This window comes from Engystomops pustulosus, chromosome 6 (genome assembly GCF_040894005.1).
Source record: "Engystomops pustulosus chromosome 6, aEngPut4.maternal, whole genome shotgun sequence".
Lineage (NCBI taxonomy): Eukaryota > Metazoa > Chordata > Amphibia > Anura > Leptodactylidae > Engystomops > Engystomops pustulosus.
In genome coordinates this window covers 182,607,864-182,631,787 of record NC_092416.1, presented here as the reverse complement: position 1 = coordinate 182,631,787, position 23,924 = coordinate 182,607,864, and the positions used below count along the sequence as shown (strand labels likewise).

The 23,924-nt window shown below is 44.8% G+C and overlaps 1 protein-coding gene and 1 long non-coding RNA gene across 2 annotated transcripts in view; both read right to left on the bottom strand.

Moving 5' to 3' along the window:
- Positions 1 to 15,473, bottom strand: part of LOC140065443 (uncharacterized) — a 98,547-nt gene extending 83,074 nt beyond the window's left edge. Inside the window, exons 1-2 of the long non-coding RNA XR_011847907.1 lie at positions 15,337 to 15,473; positions 14,731 to 14,868 (exon numbers count right to left, since the gene is read on the bottom strand). This is a non-coding gene — a long non-coding RNA (uncharacterized lncRNA). The remainder of the gene's footprint in view (positions 1 to 14,730; positions 14,869 to 15,336) is intronic.
- LOC140065398 (uncharacterized) lies at positions 1,914 to 13,509 on the bottom strand. The gene is made up of 3 exons (XM_072113015.1): positions 13,004 to 13,509; positions 12,673 to 12,920; positions 1,914 to 3,933 (listed from the first exon to the last, which is right to left on the bottom strand). Exons 2-3 carry the CDS (start codon positions 12,752 to 12,754, stop codon positions 2,507 to 2,509), a joined length of 1,509 nt encoding a protein of 502 aa, XP_071969116.1. The 5' UTR covers positions 12,755 to 12,920; positions 13,004 to 13,509; the 3' UTR covers positions 1,914 to 2,506.
- Positions 15,474 to 23,924: the final 8,451 nt, after the last annotated feature.

The window sequence follows — 23,924 nt, the reverse complement described above, 5'->3', positions numbered from 1 at the left end:
GGGAAAGGGGTGTGGGGAAGGAGACGTGAGCAACCAAGCATTCATCCTTTCATACCACAGAGACATAGACAGACAGACAACAGTGAGCATAACAAATATAACCAGAACTGTACTAACAATCCCAAGAATATAAACCCCCTGTCTAACACCCTAACAGCAGTAGTGTAGACCTAGACCCACTAACAGTCAAATAGCAGAACAGTGGTCCCTAACTTAAGACAAACCTACACCATTTGTCCCGGGACCTTCAACCCTTAATGTATATGTGATCAGGAGGTTATTAGGCAGCCATATTTTGCGAGAACCAAAGAGGAGATAGGGGAGGGGGGAGAGAAAGGAGGGAGACGTAGGGAGGTAGTGGTAACAGGAAAGGGGGGGAGGAGGGAGAGGGAGGAGGGCGGAGGGAGAGGAGGAGGGAGAGGGAAAAGTGCCATGTGTGGCGCACTGGTCGATATGACCAAAAAATAGAACGCAATCAGTCACAGGGTACATTTTGTGAGGCACGTAGTATGTAAACAGATAGTAAAAACCTATAATAGTGATCTGGGACCCCTAAATATCTAATCAGGACTAAGTCCAGCATTATCATTGCATATCAGATAAAAGGATATGTGAGTCCAGTCACTCAGGAGGTGCGGGCCTTCCAGCTGGGGCCCGTGGAGCTGCATCAGCCCAGTGAAGTGCTTCGGTTGGGCAGGTGAAGAAACGAGTCTTCGGTCCGTCCACAATTCGGAGCTTGGAAGGATACATCATGGAGTATTTATACCCCTTGTCACGGAGACGGGCACGGACCTCAGTAAATTGTGCTCGCTGTTTCCTGACGGATGCAGAGAAATCAGGGTAGAAGGACACTCTGCTGTTGGCATAGAGGATTTCTCCCTTGGTACGGACAGCCCTGAGGATAGAGTCCCTGTCCCTAAAGTGCAGCAGCCGGGCCAGGAAGGGTCTTGGATTGCCCCCTGGAGGGCCAGGGCGGGATGGCACACGATGGGCCCTCTCCACTGTGAAGAACGGGGAAAAGGTATCTGCAGGCAGCATATTTTTGAGCCAATTTTCAAAAAAGGATACCGGGTCAGACCCCTCCACTTTTTCGGGGAGGCCAACCACTCTGACGTTGTTCCGTCGCAGGCGGTTTTCGAGGTCGTCAGCTCTGTCGATGGATGCAGACATTTGGCGCTGAAGCTCTCTGATCTGTGTCGGCATAGGCCTCTGGACATCCTCCACCTCAGATATTCTGCGTTCAGTTTCGGTGATTCGCTCTTTGGCTTTGTGGACATCATGTCTTAAAAGAACAAAATCCTGTCGCAGCTCATCCACCTTGGTAACCAGTTTGGATTGGCATCCGTTAATGGCCGCCAGCACCTCTGCAAATTTTCGATCCAGCTCCGTGGCCGCGTCAGGCGGATCATCGCCCTCTTCATAACTTACAAGCTGCGGCGGGCTCTGGGAGCCTTCAAAGAGGGAGGGAGAGGAGTTTGGGGACCCCTGAGGAGAGCAGGGCTGTGTGCGGGAGAATCTCCCCAACTTTTTAGCAGCATTCGACTGTATCTGCGCAAGAACTGCTTGGGATGTGGAGCAATCCTGCGCGTCCAGGGGTTCCAGGGACTGGAATGGAGGATCTTCATGGACGGATTCATCATCCGATGGAGGCGCAGACGCTGCTTTGAGCATTTTAGCCGTTCTCCTCCGGTTACCCATGGCGTCTGGGCAGGGGGGGGCCAGTGATAAACAATCGCGGAGCCTAGCGTCCAGTAATTAGCAGAGATACAGTACAAACCCACGTGGAGTATTGCAGCGGCACTGCGAGGGTTAATATAAAGCAGAACCCAGGAGCAGGGGATCACTGGGAGTATGGAGGACTCAGTGCTGGGCTGCACAACTAGGGTTCCCCAGGGCAGAGGTGGGCAGCAACAGGGGAATTACTTCCCTACCTGGTCCCGGCTCAGTCTGGCAGTGTCAGGGTTAACCCTGCGCGCCTAGGCCTCAGGCAGCGCAGGGGAGTCCCACAAGATGGCGCCTCCAGCAGGATGCAGTGCTGGCTGGAGCTGTCACGGTGCCTCCGGTGGTGGGAGCGCTGTTCCGGGCTGCAGGGGAGGAGGATGATATCCCCGGTGATCAGCAGCGCTGTGTACCTGCCGCGGGACCGGGCGGCTAGGATCGGGCCGCCGCGCTGGTCACGTGGCCGGCTGCAGGGGAATGCCGGGGAGCGGTGCGGAGTCCACAGCCGCCTCAAGATCGGTGCCGGTGGACAGCGGCAGGTGCGCGGGGCACAGCGGAGCAGGAGAGAGGTGGCACAGGTGAGGGATGGCTGCCTGGGAAGGGAGATAGGGTGTCGGGTCCCGGGAGCTCCGCGGCGCACGTCCGCTCAGTCCGGCATCAGGCCACGCCCCCATGTTGAATAAAATTTGATTCATCACTGCAACATTTTCCAAATTCTGAACTTAAAAATGCCTCAACCTGTGATATCTGAAAGACTTTAATTATTGCTATAAGATTTCCCACATTCTTAACATGTGAATGGCTTCTCATCTAAGTGAGTTCTCTGATGTTTAACAAGACATGATTTTCGGATAAAACATTTCCCACATTGTGAGCATGAAAATGGCTTCTCCCCAGTGTGACGTCTCTGATGTTCAACAAGACATGATTTTCGGTTAAAACCTTTCCCACATTCTAAGCAGGAAAATGGCTTCTCCCCAGTGTGAATTCTCTGATGTTTAACAAGATCTGATTTTTGGAAAAAACATTTCCCACATTCTGAACAAAACAATGTCTTCTCCCCAGTGTGAAATATCTGATGTTTAACAAGATATGATTTTTGGTTAAAACATTTCCCACATTCTGAGCATAAAAATGGCTTCTCCCCAGTGTGAATTATCTGATGTTTAACAAGATATGATTTTTGGATAAAACCTTTCCCACATTCTGAACATGAAAATGGCTTCACCCCACTGTGAATTCTCTCATGCTCAACAAGATATGATTTTTTGTTAAAACATTTACCACATTCTGAACATGAAAACGGCTTCTCCCCAGTGTGAATTCTCTGATGTGCAACAAGTTTTTTTTTTTGGCTAAAATATTTCCCACATTCTGAACATGAAAATTGCTTGACTCCAGTGTGAATTTCCTGATGTTTAACAAGATCTGATTTTTGGGCAAAACATTTCCCACATTCTGAACATAAAAATGGCTTCTCTCCAGTGTGAATTCTCTGATGATTAACAAGATATGATTTTGAACTATAACTATTCCCACATTCTGAACATGAAAATGCCTTCTTCCCAGTGTGAATTCTCTGATGCTTTACAAGATATGATTTCAAACTATAACATTTCCCACATTCTGAACACGAAAATGGCTTCTCTTTAGTGTGAATTTTCTGATGTTTAACAAGGTCAGATTTTTGGGCAAAACTTTTCCCACATTCTGAACATGAAAATGGCTTCTCCCCAGTGTGAACTCTCTGATGTTTAACAAGGTCTGATTTTTGGCTACAGTTTTTCCCACATACTGAACATGAAAACGGCTTCTCCCCAGTATGAAATCTCTGATGTTTAACAAGATATGATTTCTCATTATAACATTTCCCACATTCTGAACATGAAAATGGCTTCTCCCCTGTGTGAATTCTCTGATGTTTAACAAAATCTGATTTTCGGCTAAAATATTTTCCACATTCTGAACATAAAAATGGCTTCTCTTCTGTTTGAATTAATTGTTGTCCAATATTTAACTTGTGGATTAAATCTAGTTTCCCAGTCTGTGATGATGAAAAAGATGGGTCAAATAACAAAGAAACAGGTGGAGGACCATTGCTGTGTAGTGCTGAGGATGGATCTCTCTCTTCATATGTATCTCCTGTGCCTTCAATTTCTTCTACTTTAAAATCTGAAGATATTAGACTTCCCTCTGAGCTCCAGCTGCAGTCATCTGCCAAGGAAACATAAAATGTTATAATATTTTGATATTTTATAGAGACTTTTTCTAGAGTGCTGAAGATCTTAGGCCTTCTTCATATTGAGGAAGCGCTGGATGTTGGATCTTGCACAGGTAGAGAAAAATTTTGAACAACTGTGCACATCACAGACTCCGATTCCCCACTCTATCTCTGCAATATATGATCTGCTTCTGGACAAATGGGCGCTGTCTGATTTATCGTGTGTTAAGATGTGGGATCTCGAGCTTGGTAAATCCTTCTCTGAAGAGGAATGGTCCAAATCTTTCGAGCTCTGTCATAAGCTATCCCTCTCAGGCAGGGCTCAGGAATGCAATTTTAAATTATTGGTACAGGTACTGGACTCCTGCTAAACTCAGCACAATTTACCCCTCTTGCCCCAATGAGTGCTGGCGATGCAGACAAGCTCCAGGAATTATGACCCATAAATAGTAGGGTTGCCCCTTATTGAGGCCCCATTGGTCCAGGGTCATTAACCTCATCTCTATGCTAACAGGCATTAAACTAAATGATGACCCCGTCACTCTTTTGCTGAATATTCTCCCAATCTCCCGTCACAAATCTAAAAAAAAATCACTCATGGGTTTCTTGTTGGTTCCACCTACCTCTGATATCCTCTCAGAGATTTCGCTTTTACACAGGATGGAAGAACTTACAGCGGATTCCCACCATACCACCAAACAACATATATAGACCTGGGGGCCGTGGCTTGACTTTAGAAAATCCACAGATTTCCTCTCCTTAGTGTAGGTCTTTCAGCATGTACCCGAGTGCGAACCCGAGACGTTTCTTGTTAATGCCCACACCCCTTCTCACCCTACATCTTTCCTCCCTCCCTCCTTAGTTTCTGTATTTATTAATAGGGTCTATCCCCCCCAGTAAAAAGGGACTAATAGGCCATATGCAAATCCTACTCCTATTTTATTGTCAGTTAAAACCCTTATTGTGCGATTAACTCAATGCTGATATACTGATATATGCTTTACTAAGTTGTATCTCTTTCGCTCTTTGACGACATTGAGCCTCATAAAAATGTATTCATCTTTATCTGTACCTGACTTGCAGCTACTACCTGATTTATCCCGTCTCACATTGCAGAAACCACATGTTGACCCTCCATTACCCTAGCGACCTTCCGGGTTTCCTTGCCGTGGTTGCTGCAGATTCATATCCAGGTTTGGCCTACATTACTCCCAATAAATATAATTTTCCAACAACCAAGGTTTCACTGCCAGAGAGAATGGAAGGACTCGCTTGATAGAAGGGATGACAGAGCTCTGGACCCACATCACCCAGGATGAACTTTCCAGTTCCCAGTGGGACTGGCTCCTTTACACATCCATTGTGAACCCTGCCTTCATTCTTCCCCATTAGGTGGACTGTGTGGCCTCTATAAAATCCCTCATCAGTATATATGTTTTAGCTGCAGTGAACTAAGAATGTTTGACTCCTCTTCTACCCCCTTTTCTTTTTCAATGCTGTTACTGCTTTAATGTTAGGCAGTATGTTCTACTATTTTCTTTTTACTTGCAACAACTCTGTGGCAGCTCGTTTGTAGGCAGCTCGTTCCCTCACATGGCTCCACGTTTAGCCGGACTGTTCGTGGTAGACCTTGTCCCCACTAGGCTCGACACTGCTCCCCATTTTTTAAGCTGCTGTTTTTGTCGTTTCTTTATTTTGCTATTTTATCTGATCAATTATCTGTGAATCTTCCCTAATTGTTGTCTACTCCTTTTATCCTTTCCACATCTGCTTCCTTCCCAGCATTCGTTTATCGCCCAGCATTCGTTTATCGCTCCCATCACCTGCTATTCCCTTAATCCAAAGGGCTTAAATGTTCCCCCAAAATGTAGTCTGGTCCTATTTCGCATGCGACTACAGGCTGATATTCACTTTTTGCAGGAGACCCACCGAGGGGTCTCTATCACTATACACAGACATCTCCCTCATGAGGTTGTGGACTCCATCATCGAGGTCAGAGTCTTCTATAGCTCCCTCCCTGTGGTCAGATCACTCACCGATCCCTCTCGCTCTAGATGTCCCTGGCCCTTGCTCAGCTCCGTAATGACAATCTGTTCAAGGACTCCGTCTGCCTCGCAGATATCCAACGGCAGATTGCTGAGTTTCTTACAATACTCAGGGACTCAGCCATCTCTCCCTATACAATGGGAGACCCTAAAGGGTATGTTCCAATTAATATTGACCAAGCACAGAGCTTGTTTGAAGAGGGAGAGGTTGGGCCAAGACCATGGCACTTTTGCCTAAAGTCCGAATAATAGAACCTCCAATGACCCTTGTCAGAATCTACTTCAGGTAGAGCACAGGACAGAATAGAGGCATATGTCCAGATCAATATGATCTTTTCAACAGCTATGGATAGACTGTCTTTATTGGGGAACTCTACATCTGGCGCCCTATAGCGCCAGCAAGGGAATTGCGCAAACTGATTAGGTCACATTCCTTGTTTGATCTATGGAGAGTAGATCACCCGGGCGACAGGTCCTTCTCCTTTTATTCACTTTCACATAGTTGTCACAACCATATTGACTATTTCTTTGGAAATACAATAGCATTGAGACTTCTCCACTCAGCAGAGATTGGGGCGAGATCGTGACCAGACTATGCACCTGTCTCGGTAGCCAACTAAGCTGTGCAGATGGAGGTTAAATAATTACCTTATTAAAGACCCTATACTGCGTGAGAACAGAAGCCATCTCCTCAGAAATGGCTTTATGGAAAGCTCATAAGGTAGTGGTAAGAGGCGAGTACCTGTCCTCAAGAGTTAAAAAAAACTTCATCAGTTTACTACCAGAAACTAGCATCAACAATAGGAGTTAGAGAGTAAGATGGTGGCACATCATGTAGCAACCTTGAGAGCATTGATAGCTGCCCGCTTTCGTCTGTGTGGCTTCCTGAGCTATACTGACACAGCAGCGGTATTGAAAGCAAGTAGAGAAAAAGAGGCTTTTCAACATGAAGAAGCCTCGATTCTCTTTTTTCAAGACCTGGCCCCAGCCACCATGGCTAAAAGAAGGCACCTAGGAGGACAGCAAATATTCCTTTTTGTTGGATGTTCCTGTTTGGCCTCTCCATCACCAAGAATGGAAGGAACATTGTAATAAGAACGCCGACAGATCTATCATAAGTGTGGCCCTGATTCCACAGATGTATAATGGCTTATGTTATTGTTAATATCTCACAATGTACGGGGTCTGGGACTTTTGAAAAGGCGGAAAGCTAATATAGTATTATTGCAAGAGACACGTCCGACATCCAACACATTAAACATCCCAAACGCCACGCATGGGGACCAGAAATTTTGGATGGTGGTTTCACAGAAGTCAGCATAGGGATTACTAAAACACGCCGTTTACTTTTCGGGCCAAATTAGTTGATCCTGAAGGTCGATTCTTATTTGTTAAAGGCATAATTGTTACTACGTTAGCAAATTTTTATGACCCAAATGGATTGCCCAGACCCTCAACACATAGTAAATTTGTGTCGAGGGCATAGTGATAGCAGGAGGAGATCTCAAGATATATATGCAACAACATCTAGATACCACCAGTAATAGACCCTTACCAAATAAAAAAGTATCCAGGGTGTTCAAAGCCCTTGAGGCTTTACGCTTGGTTGACATATGGAGAATATTACACCCTTCCAGTAAGGACTTTACATATTTCTCAGCATCCCATCGCACCTATCATAGATTAGATTACGGTATATATTCCTTTCTTTTGCACATAGTTCGCTGGCAGTAGCTGCAGACATAGACCCTACAATACTCTCAGATCATGCGCCTATTCTGCTGCACCTGCGAATCAAAGACTTACCTCAAAGTGAATAGTGTTGGATGCAAAAGAAAACAGTTGTAGCAGATACCAAATATGCAGCACTGATAAATAACAAATTAAAAACCCACTTTAATGAGAATTGTAAATCCGGGAACACAAGAGGGGAAATGATATCCCTAGGGGCGTATGTTAAACGTACCCGAAATGCACAATTAGACAATTTATTTAATAAAATCTCCACCCTGGAAAAATCCCACAAAGCCTGTATAAATAATGATACGCTTAGAGAAATCACTTCCTTACGAAACTAGGTTAAGGATATTTTAAATATGAAAATACCCAAAAGCTTCCATAGGATGCGTTATAACCAATATTCCCATGGGGAAAAGGGTATTTCACAGTTTAACACAAGATACAGCTGACATCCCGAGGTTTCCAAAGCCGCTAAAGCTCCAATGATGAGCTGAATCAGCATTGGCTCTATGATGTACTATTAAGTGGACCTAGATCTGATGACTATAGAGGGTCCCAGAATAGACCCAGACCTGATGACTATAGAGGATCACATGATGAACCCAGGTACCAGGACCATAGATATCAAGAACCAAGACCACAGGATTGTCCCGTTGGACCTTTCCCTGATGTCATGGCTCGCTTCCTGGTGTCAGATACCTGCCCCGTCAACCTCTTGGGGGCAGACCTTCTCCAACGTCTCAGAGCTTCTATCAGTTTTACCCCCCAAGGTCTTCAGCTTGAATTACGTAATCCCAAGACAGAAGAGGGAACTATGGACAGATGTGTACTTAGAGCTCTCCCTCTGATGCTTCAGCAAATTCATCAACCTGATCTCCTCTATGGAGTCCCGGACCGGGCCTCAGCCCAACTCCCCTCCTCACTCTGGTCAACTGGAGCTGATGACTTAGGACTTCTACCAGTCCCTCCAGTGATGGTATATCTAAAAGAAGGGGCACAGCCCCCGAGGATACCCCAGCATCCTCTGAAGATGGCTCAAAAACAAGGCCTCTCCACCCAAATTCAGGTCCTTGTCAAGCAAGGTGTTTTGATCTACTGTACCTCGTTCTGCAACACCCCATTATTTCCTGTTCAGAAGAAGACCCCCAAGGGGTCACCACCCAAGTACAGCTTGGTCCAGGATCTCAGAGCAGTCAATGCAGCTACTGTATTGGAAACTCCCAACCCCAACACTTTGCTGGCCAGCATTCCACCCTCTGCGAAGGTTTTCATGGTCATCGATCTTGCTAATGCCTTCTTCAGTGTACCCTTACACCCGGAGTGCCGTTATCTGTTTGCCTTTACTTCCTGTGGAAGCCAACTCACTTGGACAAGGTGCCCACATGGTGCCCAGAACAGCCCTAACCAATTTACTTAGGCTATGAAGACTGTCTTGTTTCCCTGGATTGCTGAGCATTCTCAAGGTACTCTCCTACAGTATGTGGATGATCTTCTCCTCTGTGCTGACTCCAAACAACTGCTGGAGCAAGAGTCATTGTCTCTCCTACTGTTCCTCTCTACAGCCAACTGCAAAGTTTCCAAGGATAAAGTTCAATGGTGTCACGCAAAGGTCATTTTCCATGGACATTGTGTCTCTCAAGGGGCCAGACACCTCACCGAAGACAGGAAAATGGCCATTGCCAAGTTACCATTTCCTTCCACCATTAACCAACTCCAGTCTTTCTTGGGACTCATCACCTACTGCAGACAATGGATTCCGGATGCATCCAGGCTTATGCAACCCTTGTATGACTGTTTAAAGTCAGGAGGACCACAAGGTGCTTCACCTCTGGTCCTCCCACATCTACAAGACTGTCACCACCAACTGAAGATGGCCATTTCCAGAGCTCCTGCTTTGGGACTTCCAGACTATACCCAGCCTTTCAACCTGTTTGTTTCTGAAAGTGAAGGACATGCAACTGGTGTCCTAGCGCAACAGCATGCTGGGAGACAACGTCCTATTGGTTACTACTCTTGCCGTCTGGACCCTGTGGCCAGAACATCTCCTACTTGTTTGAAAGCAGTTCATGCCGTCCATGCACTCCTAGACAAGACTGCTGACATTGTCCTGGGACATGACCTCATCATTCAAGCCTATGATCTGGCGGCAGTCCTTTCTCAGACCCAACCCAGACATCTGGCCCACCAGAGACACCTCAGACTTCAGTGTTCTTTACTTCTGCCTTCCCATATCACCTTCAAACGTTATTCAGTCATCAATCCAGCCACTCTCCTTCCACATTTCAGGGGGGAAGAAGGTGACTCAGAAGTTGCTCCAGAAGTTGAAGATCCTCATGACTGCTTACAAGTTCTTCTTGATGACACCTCAACGCCTCCAGGGGTAACAACCCAGGAATTACCCCATCCTGACCTTGAACTTTGGACAGACGGCTCCAGGTTTGCAGACCAGTCTGGAAGGTACCATACAGGTTATGCGGTAACCACTGAAACACAAGTGGTGAAAGCGGAAGCCATACCAGCCTCTATGTCAGCTCAAGAAGCCGAACTGATAGCCCTCATGGAAGCCTGTACTTTGGCCAAAGGGAAGACTGTAAACATCAGGACTGACTCAAGGTATGCCCATGGCATTGCCCATGATTTTGGAATAATCTGGAAGAACAGAGGCTTCATCACAGCCGCAGGTACCCCAGTGAAGCATGCAGACCTCATCAAGAGCCTGATGGAAGCTCTACAACTACCTACCAAGGTGGCGAACTCAAAAGCAGCCAGAGGAAACTACCTGGCTGACTGCACAGGCAAAGAAGCTGCCATGGGGAATGTGTCATCCGAGTGGCTGGAAAGGATCCCGAAGGGATGACCTACCCCTGTATGGTGGCACTAGAGCCCAGAAGAAGAAAGAAGAAGAGGAGAAGATTATTTCTCCTACCCTTGCTCAGTTACAAGAGGAACAAAAGATGGCCCCAGAAGAAGAGCATAAAGCATGGAAAGCATGGGGTGCTGTTTATGAGAATGGACTCTGGACAATGCAAGGACTTGTCTGTCTCCCTAGAAAGTTGTACCCCGCCATTGCTGCCTTGTCTCATGGGGTAACGCACAGAGGAAAGAACCAAGCACTAGGCTATGCCAAGAAGATGTATTTTGCTCCAGGATTATCTACAGCTGTGAATGCCTACATCAAGGCCTGTTCCATCTGTGCTACCTGCAACCCAGCTCCCACGACCAAAGTGCCCTACCAGCACCTGGCCAAGTCAGACTAGCCTTTCCAAAGGATCCAAGTTGACCATATTCAGCTGCCCAAGTCAGGAAGATATGAATATGCCTTAGTAGCTGTGGACATGTTCTCAGGATGGCCAGAAGCTTACCCAGTTGTCAACATGACTGCCAAGCTCACAGCAAAAAAAAAAAAAAAAAAAACTGATTACTGAAATTGCCTGTAGATTTGGAGTACCTCAGGTAATAGAAAGTGACCAAGGACCAGCCTTCACCGGACAAATCTACACAGAACTATGGCAGATGCTAGGAGCTAACATAGGACTCCACACGCCATATCATCCTCAAAGCTCCGGGAAAGTTGAAAGGATGAATGGGACTTTGAAGAACAAACTGCTCAAGATGACACAAGAAAACCCTAAGGAATGGCCAGAACTCTTGCCCATTGCCCTGAACCATGTCAGACACACCCCACAAGCCAAACACGGTCTCACTCCCTATGAGATTCTGTTTAGGACACCCCCTAAGTTGTCAGAAGTTAGGAAGCAACAGTTAGCTGAAGGGATGGATAAAGTTGTTACGTTTGTTGTCCGTTTGTCTAAAGAATTGTCTAACACACATTCTGCAGTCTCTGCTTCTATTCCTGAATCCACAGGTGACACGGTCCACGATTTCCAGCCTGGTGACAAGGTGTATGTAAAGAAGCATATCTGGAAGAACTGTCTAGACCCGAGGTTTGACGGTCCATACACTGTGGTTCTCGTCACCCCCACTGCGGTTAAACTTGAAGGGAAAACCACCTGGACACACGCCTCCCACTGCAGAGGAGACCCGGCTTCACCATGAGGAAACATATCCTTTCTATGTACATGATGTTCTTTAGCTCGTGCCACATTGGTTCAGGATTAACCACATTATGGGTTAATATGCCCCAAAATAAACCAAGATCGCCCAATCCCCCATCCATGGAGCTAATTTAGGGAAAGATGGGAGGGCTCCATGAGTGTAAGTTAGCGTAGTGCAAACAGGAGGTGAGGTCTTGCTGAAAGGGCAGGCCTTGCCCGAAGTTTGTGAAGTAACCCCACCCTGACCTATCCCCACTCATGGACAACCTCGAAGGTACATTAGAGGAAAAATTTAGTATTTAGGGGGGATTGTGAAGGGGAATATCTGTACATGAGCTTTATAGTTTTATACTTTTATATAGCTAGCAAATACTAAAGTTTTTCCTCCTCAGCAATATGCTCAGATATGTTACTTAAGATGGCGCCGGCATCCACACAGCCAACACCCTATATCCAGGAATAGAACAACATTCCTGATTCCAAGAAGGCTTCATCACTCATATTGAAACTCAACGCCCAGATACTGGAACTAACCAACCAGGGCACATCGGATGCTGGACAAATTTGCTTAACCCTTGCCCCTTATGATGCTGTATGACACATAACCACACCTTTCTCTTTTTTGTATAAATCTGGGAACACGGAAATAAAGTTTTATCTTGCTGTCATGAAAGCTGGAGTGCGGAGCTTGTTTAAGATTAAAACTGAATAATCTTATCTCAGCTTTTATCTTGAAAATGTGCATGCCCGCTCTATCTGATTTGAGGTGACTGATTGGACCGGTTAATTGTCGATTACGACCCTGACAACTACATGGAGCATTAAGTAACATAGTAACATAATAGCGTGTCATTAAGCACTTTCAGGAGATCTCCTATATGTTCATACTGACCTAGCAGCTCTGTCTCTTCCTTCACGGCCCCGGGGATCAGTATTCCTGCAGGAAACACAGAGACTGAATTCCTTCTTTCCATACAGATAATGAAAGGACGTGTGGATTTAGTCCTGTCTATTACCTGCTGATGTGAGGGGCTGGTGGTCCTCCATCATGACGTCCTTGTACACATCTTTGTGTCCTTCTAAATACTCCCACTCCTCCATGGAGAAATAGACAGCCACATCCTCACACCTTATAGGAACCTGACACACACAATGATCCCGTCATCACCCAGATCCCTTCATAGCGTTACTGTATAATGTCCCAGCATTCCCAGCAGTGTCACCTCTCCAGTCAGCAGCTCAATCATCTTGTGAGTGACTTCTAGGATCTTCTGCTCATTGATGTCATCATGTATCAGGGGGTGAGGTGGAGGAGCCGGGATTGGGCTCAGGGTTCTCCCCCGTCCTTCATACACAGGGGCCTGACAGCGCCCACTAGAGGTCTTCTTCACTACTGTGTAATCCTGGTTATGGAGAGACACATTGATAAATCTCCCTCCATACATTTCCAGAATCTCTCACCTCTCCAGTCCTATCATCTGTTATTCCCATAGATAATGATGTCATGTGACCTCATCACAATCTCTCACCTCTCCAGTAATATAGAAGAGAATCTCTAGGGTGAGCTGGAAGATTCTCTCCACCCTCGTGTCTCTCTCCATTGTCTGATCCTGTGGGACATTTTTCTCTTCTGAACAATCCTGTGGTAGAAGAAGAGGACTGGGACATCTCTCCGGTGATGTCCTCTTACTGGATCTACCTGTAGGAAACACATCCAGAGACTGAATTCCTTCTTTCCATACAGATAATGAAAGGACGTGTGGATTTAGTCCTGTCTATTACCTGCTGATGTGAGGGGCTGGTGGTCCTCCATCATGACGTCCTTGTACACATCTTTGTGTCCTTCTAAATACTCCCACTCCTCCATGGAGAAATAGACAGCCACATCCTGACACCTTATAGGAACCTGACACACACAATGATCCCGTCATCACCCACATCCCTTCATAGCGTTACTGTATAATGTCCCAGCATTCACAGCAGTGTCACCTCTCCAGTCAGCAGCTCCATCATCTTGTGGGTGACTTCTAGGATCTTCTGCTCATTGATGTCATCATGTATCAGGGGGTGAGATGGAGGAGCCGGGATTGGGCTCAGGGTTCTCCCCCGTCCTTCATGCACAGGGGCCTGACAGCGCCCACTAGAGGTCCTCTTTACTTCTGTGTAATCCTGGTTATGGAGAGACACATTGATAAATATTAGAGAAGAGCGAGTATACTCGTCCGAGTATACTGCTCGGTCAAGTATTAGCATACTCTGACCGGCTCGTTACTCGGACGAGTATCTTGCCGGCTCGAGTTCGATCATTAAATTAATAAAAGACAGTGAAGAACAGTGTTTACATTGTTCTTCAACACATTGCACATGTTTACAGATGTTTTGCTTGTAAGAACACATTGAAATAACACTATTCTTCACTTTGCAGATGTGCGCGCGTATCTCCGAACCTATCGGAAGACACGCACGCACATCTGCAAAGTGAAGAATAGAATGAAAACATTGAAAACAGTGAATACAGGACCATTTAAGTGCAGAACACACTGAAAGAACAATATTCTTCACATTCCAGATGTTCCGAACATCTCCGAACCTAGCGGGAGATACGCGTGCACACCTGCAAAGTGAAGAATAGTGTTATTTCAATGTGTTCTTGCAAGTAAAACATCTGGAAAGATGTGTAATGTGTTCTGTAACACTGTTCTTTTAATGTGTTCTGTCAGTGAAAAAATGCTTGGGTCTCCCATTGACTTTAAAGGGGCTCGTTATTCGGTACGAGCACTCGAGCATCGGGAAAAGTTTGTACCGAATAACGAGCACCCGAGCATTTTAGTGCTCGCTCATCTCTAATAAATATCCCTCCATACATTTCCAGAAGCTCTCACCTCTCCAGTCCTATCATCTGTTATTCCTATAGATAATGATGTCATGTGACCTCATCACAATCTCTCACCTCTCCAGTAATATAGAAGAGAATCTCTAGGGTGAGCTGGAATATTCTCTCCACCCTCGTGTCCTTCTCATTTCCCATCCTTGAGGGGCCAGTGGTTTAAGGAGAAGAGATTAGTAAAGGATCCTATAATGTAGAAACCTGAATGGTAATAAGATGAGACAAATTCTATCAGAAACTGAAGACAACTTTGGTTATGGACAAGGGATGCCCCGATACCAGAATCTTGAGTGCGATACCAGGAGAAGTTACATGGAATTAGTAACGATCACGGTGAAGGTTTTCCAGGAAATGTTAATATAAAATGTATAATTTATTTTGTATCTTATACATTTTTATCAATTTAATTGTATGAATGAGCAGATAATGTAGTGATATGTAGAGATGTGAGAAGATGCGTCTCTATATACCGGAGCCTGGAGCTGGTGTCACAGTGTAACTATATGGAAGCTCTTAGTCCAGAAACTTCTCCCAGTGACAACCAGTAAGTTATTTAATGATAACTTGGAGACATTACATGGTGACAGCCGCCGCCGCTCTCTTCTTATGGGCCCGGTCACCCCCTCCCCGTATCCCTGTAACCCTGATAGAAGAGCCGCAACCCCTCACCTCCTCCTGCACAGCCGCCTCCACATACAGGACCTGTGATGATGTCATAGTCATGTGACCAGCCCCGGGTGTGGGAGGAGTCATGGGGTCACATGTCCAGGTCTGACAGGATTCTCTGCTCAGAGGGTTCAGCGTTACCTCAGGATGTACAGAGAGTCTGCAGCAGAGCTGTGTGTGTATAATGTGTGTATAGCGGAGCTGTGTGTGTATAATGTGTGTATAGCGGAGCTGTGTGTGTATAATGTGTGTATAGCGGTGCTGTGTGTGTATAATGTGTGTATAGCGGAGCTGTGTGTGTATAATGTGTGTATAGCGGAGCTGTGTGTGTGTATAATGTGTGTATAGCGGTGCTGTGTGTGTATAATGTGTGTATAGCGGAGCTGTGTGTGTATAATGTGTGTATAGCGGAGCTGTGTGTGTGTATAATGTGTGTATAGCGGAGCTGTGTGTGTATAATGTGTGTATAGCGGGGCTGTGTGTGTATAATGTGTGTATAGCGGAGCTGTGTGTGTAATGTGTGTATAGCGGAGCTGTGTGTGTGTATAATGTGTGTATAGCTGAGCTGTGTGTGTATAATGTGTGTATAGCTGAGCTGTGTGTGTATAATGTGTGTATAGCGGAGCTGTGTGTGTATAATGTGTGTATAGCGGAGCTGTGTGTGTATAATGTGTGTATAGCGGAGCTGTGTGTGTATAATGTGTGTATAGCGGAGCTGTGTGTGTATAATGTGTGTATAGCGGAGCTGTGTGTGTATAATGTGTGTATAGCGGAGCTGTGTGTGTGTATAATGTGTGTATAGCGGAGCTGTGTGTGTGTATAATGTGTGTATAGCGGAGCTGTGTGTGTGTATAATGTGTGTATAGCGGAGCTGTGTGTGTGTATAATGTGTGTATAGCGGAGCTGTGTGTGTGTATAATGTGTGTATAGCGGAGCTGTGTGTGTATAATGTGTGTATAGCGGAGCTGTGTGTGTATAATGTGTGTATAGCGGAGCTGTGTGTGTATAATGTGTGTATAGCGGAGCTGTGTGTGTGTATAATGTGTGTATAGCGGAGCTGTGTGTGTGTATAATGTGTGTATAGCGGAGCTGTGTGTGTGTATAATGTGTGTATAGCGGAGCTGTGTGTGTGTATATAATGTGTGTATAGCGGAGCTGTGTGTATATATAATTAGGGGTCGGCGTGGGGCATCTATATTCATGGGTAAGGTTTGACATATTCAGTTCTCATTTTCCAGCAATAATTTCAGCACCAGGACAAATTCTTTGGTCCTTCCCATGTAACAAATATTTATAGACAGAGCATTTCACTTGAATAATATCAACCATATATGTTTGTTATCCACACCCCTGCCGTGTTTAGCCAGGGTTATGACCCCCTGAGCATATGTCTAAATACATTCATGTTTTTTATATGCAAAATACAATAAAGTCGATTTTTTACTTTTCTATGATCGCAATGTGGTGGAATTTTTGCTTTTTGGTCTAATGATTGTTCGTTTGTTCCACATTATACACTATTGTCTGCATTTGTGGCAAATCTTTGCAGGAGATACAAGTGTTGGGTTTTATATATAATGTGTGTATAGCAGAGCTGTGTGTGTGTATAATGTGTGTATAGCGGAGCTGTGTGTATATATAATGTGTGTATAGCTGAGCTGTGTGTGTATAATGTGTGTATAGCAGAGCTGTGTGTGTGTATAATGTGTGTATAGCAGAGCTGTGTGTGTATAATGTGTGTATAGCGGAGCTGTGTGTGTGTGTATAATGTGTGTATAGCGGAGCTGTGTGTGTGTATAATGTGTGTATAGCGGAGCTGTGTGTATATATAATGTGTGTATAGCTGAGCTGTGTGTGTATAATGTGTGTATAGCAGAGCTGTGTGTGTGTATAATGTGTGTATAGCGGAGCTGTGTGTGTATAATGTGTGTATAGCGGAGCTGTGTGTGTGTGTATAATGTGTGTATAGCGGAGCTGTGTGTGTGTATAATGTGTGTATAGCGGAGCTGTGTGTGTATAATGTGTGTATAGCGGAGCTGTGTGTGTATAATGTGTGTATAGCAGAGCTGTGTGTATAATGTGTGTATAGCGGAGCTGTTTGTGTGTATAATGTGTGTATAGCGGAGCTGTGTGTGTGTATAATGTGTGTATAGCGGAGCTGTGTGTGTGTATAATGTGTGTATAGCGGAGCTGTGTGTGTGTATAATGTGTGTATAGCGGAGCTGTGTGTGTGTATAATGTGTGTATAGCGGAGCTGTGTGTGTGTATAATGTTTGTATAGCGGAGCTGTGTGTGTGTATAATGTGTGTATAGCGGGGCTGTGTGTGTGTATAATGTGTGTATAGCGGAGCTGTGTGTGTGTATAATGTGTGTATAGCGGAGCTGTGTGTGTATAATGTGTGTATAGCGGAGCTGTGTGTGTATAATGTGTGTATAGCGGAGCTGTGTGTGTGTGTATAATGTGTGTATAGCGGAGCTGTGTGTGTGTATAATGTGTGTATAGCGGAGCTGTGTGTGTATAATGTGTGTATAGCGGAGCTGTGTGTGTATAATGTGTGTATAGCAGAGCTGTGTGTATAATGTGTGTATAGCGGAGCTGTTTGTGTGTATAATGTGTGTATAGCGGAGCTGTGTGTGTGTATAATGTGTGTATAGCGGAGCTGTGTGTGTGTATAATGTGTGTATAGCGGAGCTGTGTGTGTGTATAATGTGTGTATAGCGGAGCTGTGTGTGTGTATAATGTGTGTATAGCGGAGCTGTGTGTGTGTATAATGTTTGTATAGCGGAGCTGTGTGTGTGTATAATGTGTGTATAGCGGGGCTGTGTGTGTGTATAATGTGTGTATAGCGGAGCTGTGTGTGTGTATAATGTGTGTATAGCGGAGCTGTGTGTGTATAATGTGTGTATAGCGGAGCTGTGTGTGTATTATGTGTGTATAGAGGAGCTGTGTGTGTATAATGTGTGTATAGCGGAGCTGTGTGTGTATAATGTGTGTATAGCGGAGCTGTGTGTGTGTATTATGTGTGTATAGAGGTGCTGTGTGTGTATAATGTGTGTATAGCGGAGCTGTGTGTGTGTATTATGTGTGTATAGCGGAGCTGTGTCTGTGTGTATAATTTTTGTATAGTGGAGCCGTGTGTGTAAATCCCCAGAGAAGACATTGGGCAGGTAAGCGGCAGAGCAAGGACCGCGTCATCAGGGAAATGTCAACCTCTTTCCATTAATGGTATTTCTACATCTCCCAGGGTTTCCCCTGACCCAAAGTCTCTATATTCATAGTATTATAGTTTATACGGTTGAAAAAAGACACATGTCCATCAGATTCAAGCAAGGAAGGGAACAGATCGGACGAGGAAGGGATTTGGGGGAAACAATTCTATATAACATTACTGACATTGTAATTTAGGTGTAAAAAGGCATCTAGACCCTTCTTGAAGCTGTCCCTGCTGTGACCAGCGCCTGAGCTAGGCTATTCCACAGATTGACAGTTATCATAGTAAAGAAGCCTTGTGTTGCCACTGTGATTAGACCTTGTTTTCTCCAGACGGAGACAGTGCCCCCTCATCTTTTGATTTTATTTAATCTGGAACAACTTTTCACCATATTTTTTGTACGGACAATTCATACATTTATATAAATTAATCATGTCCCCTCGTAGTTGTCTCTTTTCCAGACTAAATAAATCGAGTTGTTTTAATCTCTCCTCATAACTGAGACACTCCATACCCCTTATCATTTTTGTGGCTCTTCGTTGAACCCTCTCCAGCTCCAGGGCCTCCTTTTTATGGACCGGAGCCCAGAACTGGACAGCATATTCCAGGTGAGGCCGAACCAATCCCTTGTACAGTGGTAATATTACATCCCTATCACGAGAGTCCAGACCTCTTCTGATACATGATAAGATCTTGTCTTATTTACTAGTAGCCCCAGGTCCTTCTCAACAAGGGACTCTTCCAGATGTACTCTCCCAAGGACATATGTTATATGTGTATTATTAGCCCCCAGGTGCACAACCTTACATTTATCCCCATTGAACCTCAATTGCCAAGTGGATGCTCTCAAGGCTTGAACATGGCTGATGAGGCAGAACCTGCTCCAGTACTCCACCAAGCTACTGTAAGTAGGTGCTGTCTGGGATATAATCATGTGTTAGCATTTGTATATGTTTGAGGCTTAATCCAGCCCTCCTCTTTCTCTTTACAAACATATTTCCTAAAGAAAAAGAGAAGAGGAAAGACACAGAAGAACCTAAAACTAAAAAGGCGGTTAGGAGGTGCAATTTGTGTAATTATAAATTGATTGACAAAGACCTGTATGCAAATACTGTTAGGACAGACTGGTCATGGAAGATAGATAGCCCTGATTGACGATTTAAAATCTGCTCTTAAATCGGACGTTTCTCTTCATCTGCCAGACCCCCTTCCTACACCTCCTCCTCCAAAAATACCCAGACTTACAGAACTTGTATCGGACTCCCCTTCGGATGACAATTCAGAGGTTCCCTCTGGTTCACATGAAGACCTTACAGTTCAGGGATAAATGGATAGGAATCTAGATGAGAATACTGCTTCTCGCTATTTCTTCTCCAATGAGCATTTGGACAACCTCCTAAAAGCCGTACGTGACACCTTAAAATTAGAAGACGTAGTTCCAGAAATGTCTATTCAGGATGAATTGTTTGGAGGATTGAGGTCTAGGAGGAGGAGGGTGTTTCCCATTAACAACACTTTGAAGGAGCTGGTTAAGGACGAATGGAGTGAACCTGAGAAAAGACTTCAGTTAACCAGAGAATTTAGTAACCGACTAGCCTTTGATAATGATGAAACCAAGGTCTGGGACATTATTCCCAAAATGGCCGTTCAAATGTCTAATGTGGTAAAAAATACAGATCTTTGAGCTCAACTCAAAGATCCCATGGATAGAAAGATTGATAGCATTCTAAAGAAGACCTGGGAGGCCTCTATGATTAGTTTAAAGTCTAACATTGCAGCCACTTCAGTTGCAAGAACACTCTGCTTTTGGATTAATATATATATAATATATAATAGAAGCTCATATTAAAGTGGACAAATCCAGGGAACTACTTCTGGAATCGTTGTCGGTACTAAAATTATTAACAGGTTTCTTAGCAGAGTCCTCTGCTAAATGTCTTAGGATCGCGGCAAAAGATGGAGCCTTGTCCATTGCGGCTCGAAGATCCTTGTGGCTAAAACAGTGGCCAGGAGACGTCCGCTCAAAATCCAGACTTTGTAATATCCCTTTTACAGGCAACTTCGCATTTGGACCCGAGTTGGACTCCATTCTATTGAAAGTGGCTGATAGGAAAAAAGGGTTTCCTGAAATAAAAGAAGATCTGAAGATCAATCCCTCTAGGGATAGGAAAGATCAAAGTCATTCCTTTCGTGGCAAAGGGAAATCTGGTCGCTGGAGCTATCCGAAAGGCCGAAAAAGTAGAGGCTTCCTCTTCAGCTCTAGCAACTCAAGAGCCCAGAAAAAACAGTGACGCCACAGCCGGGGGAAGATTACTGAACTGTGCTTTATATTGGAGTTCTGTTACCTCAAACACCTGGGTATTAGATATTGTATCCAGTGGATACCGTATCAAATTTTTCCATCTTCCCCCCAAAAAATTTGTTGTGACCCAGGTTTCCTCATCTTTTTCTCATCAGCAGATTTGGACTCAGCTAAAAGCCTCATCTCTCATGAAGGTCATCAAACAAGTTCCTCCGTAAGAACAAGGACAGGGGGTTCTACTCTCCACTCTTCTTAGTACCAAAACCCAACGAATCTTACAGACTAATCATCAATCTGAAACAACTCAATAGGTTCATTGCTTATCGGAAATTCAAAATGGAATCGGTGAGTTCTGCTACTCCACTCATCAACCTCAATACCTTCCTTTACACAATAGACTTAAAAGATGCTTACTATCATGTTCCTATACACCACTCCTCACAGAAATATCTAAGAATAGCTATTCACTCTCCAGACGGAGAAATAATACATTTTCAATTTTCTGCCTTACTCTTTGGTATCTCTTCTGCACCCAGAATGTTTTCGAAATCATGATAGAAGTAGTAGCCTTCCTAAGATATCATCTCAACAGACCTTAAAAATTTTATGAAGGTGTAAGAATGTATTATTGTGTGTATGAGTGTGGAACTTTGTGTGTGTGTATAAGTATATAAATGTGCATATATTTTTTTGTGATATATAAATGTATGTGATTTTACAAATATGTATATACACTCACCGGCCACTTTATTAGGTACACCTGTCCAACTGCTCGTTAACACTTAATTTCTAATCAGCCAATCACAAGGCGGCAACTCAACTGCATTTAGGCATGTAGACATGGTCAAGACAATCTCCTGCAGTTCAAACCGAGCATCAGTATGGGGAAGAAAGGTGATTTGAGGCCTTTGAACGTGGCATGGTTGTTGGTGCCAGAAGGGCTGGACTGAGTATTTCAGAAACTGCTGATCTACCGGGATTTTCACTCACAACGATCTCTAGGGTTTACAGAGAATGGTCCGAAAAAGAAAAAACATCCAGTGAGCGGCAGTTCTGTGGGTGGAAATGCCTTGTTGATGCCAGAGGTCAGAGGAGAATAGGCAGACTGGGTCGAGCTGATAGAAAGGCAACAGTGACTCAAATCGCCACCCATTACAACCAAGGTAGGCAGAAGAGCATCTCTGAACGCACAGTACGTCGAACTTTGAGGCAGATGGGCTACAGCAGCAGAAGACCACACCGGGTGCCACTCCTTTCAGCTAAGGACAGGAAACTGAGGCTACAATTTGCACAAGCTCATCGAAATTGGACAGTAGAAGATTGGAAAAACGTTGCCTGGTCTGATGAGTCTTGATTTCTGCTGCGACATTCGGATGGTAGGGTCAGAATTTGGCGTCAACAACATGAAAGCATGGATCCATCCTGCCTTATATCAACGGTTCAGGCTGGTGGTGGTGGTGTCACGGTGTGGGGAATATTTTCTTGGCACTCTTTGGGCCCCTTGGTACCAATTGAGCATCGTTGCAACGCCACAGCCTACCTGAGTATTGTTTCTGACCATGTCCATCCCTTTGTGACCACAATGTACCCAACATCTGATGGCTACTTTCAGCAGGATAATGCGCCATGTCATAAAGCTGGAATCATCTCAGACTGGTTTCTTGAACATGACAATGAGTTCACTGTACTCAAATGGCCTCCACAGTCACCAGATCTCAATCCAATAGAGCATCTTTGGGATGTGGTGGAACTGGAGATTCGCATCATGGATGTGCAGCCAACAAATCTGTGATGCCATCATGTAAATATGGACCAAAATCTCTGAGGAATGCTTCCAGCACCTTGTTGAATCTATGCCACGAAGAATTGAGGCAGTTCTGAAGGCAAAAGGGGGTCCAACCCGTTACCAGCATGGTGTACCTAATAAAGTGGCCGGTAAGTTTATACTTTTCAAGGGGAAGGGGGGCCCCATGCAGAAATCTGCTATGGGACCCAGCCTCTCCTTGTTACGCCACTGGCCATGCCGAAACTCATCTCTTGGTATAAGATGACATGCCACCCAAAGTAGGGGAAAATTCCCTCTTCACCCATCGAATAACTCACTGGATCAACTGAAACTATTCATAATAACAGATACTTTTTAGAAAAGCATAAACTTTTTGAAAAACCTATTTACAAAAACTATTTTGGAAAAGTTTTGTTCCAATGCCACTGATTCTTAGTCCTTTCCAATGTGTTGTGTGACAAAAGGCAGAAGTGAGTAGCAGCCTTGGGCCAAGCCAGGTTGACGCACATCCTTTAACTTGCGTAAATGCTCAACTCGGTGGTGTAAAGCTTCCTGGCCAATTATGTAGACATGCATAAAGTTTATGCCCTGCCTGTGCACCTATCTGCAATGAAGAGGAACTTTGGCCTGCCCAGCCACAGCCTCATATGTACCAACTAGATGGAATTCTTCTTTACATATGTTGCAAGTGCTGAACACCTGAAGAACTCGAAGTACTGAACATCATGACTTCACCACAAAAAAGGGGCCCTCCATGAGGCACATTAGTGCTTCCAATATGTCACCAACATGGTCAATACTGATGACGTCATCATCACCAAAACCATGATCATCCCTTTCCTGCTAGAAAAAAAACACTTTAATCCATGATGGAGGATGCAAAGGTGGCACAAGAGGAAACTGAGGAGGAAGACAATTAATCCAGTGCGAACGTGGCTTGCCGAGTGGTTTTCTAATGCAACAATGGCCAGGTACCTCATTGTCCAGCGAGGGCACAGTTTTGGAGGAGGAATTGTTTTCCTTACTGACAGGATAAAACGCATTTCAGCGCATGTGTGTAACAGGAGTATGGCTAGGTGCATGTGAAGGAGGAGACACCTCACACCGAGGTCAGTGGGAGGAAGGGCCTGTTTTTTCCCATTGCATCTTTTACAGCAGTATGAGGAAGGGGCCCAGTGTTTCCCAATGTGTCTTTTCGAGCAGTGATAGGAAGGGCCTGATTTTTCCCATAGTCACCAGTGCAGATGCTGAGTGGAAACCCTACTGTATCTCTGCTATAAAGAAAGATGCA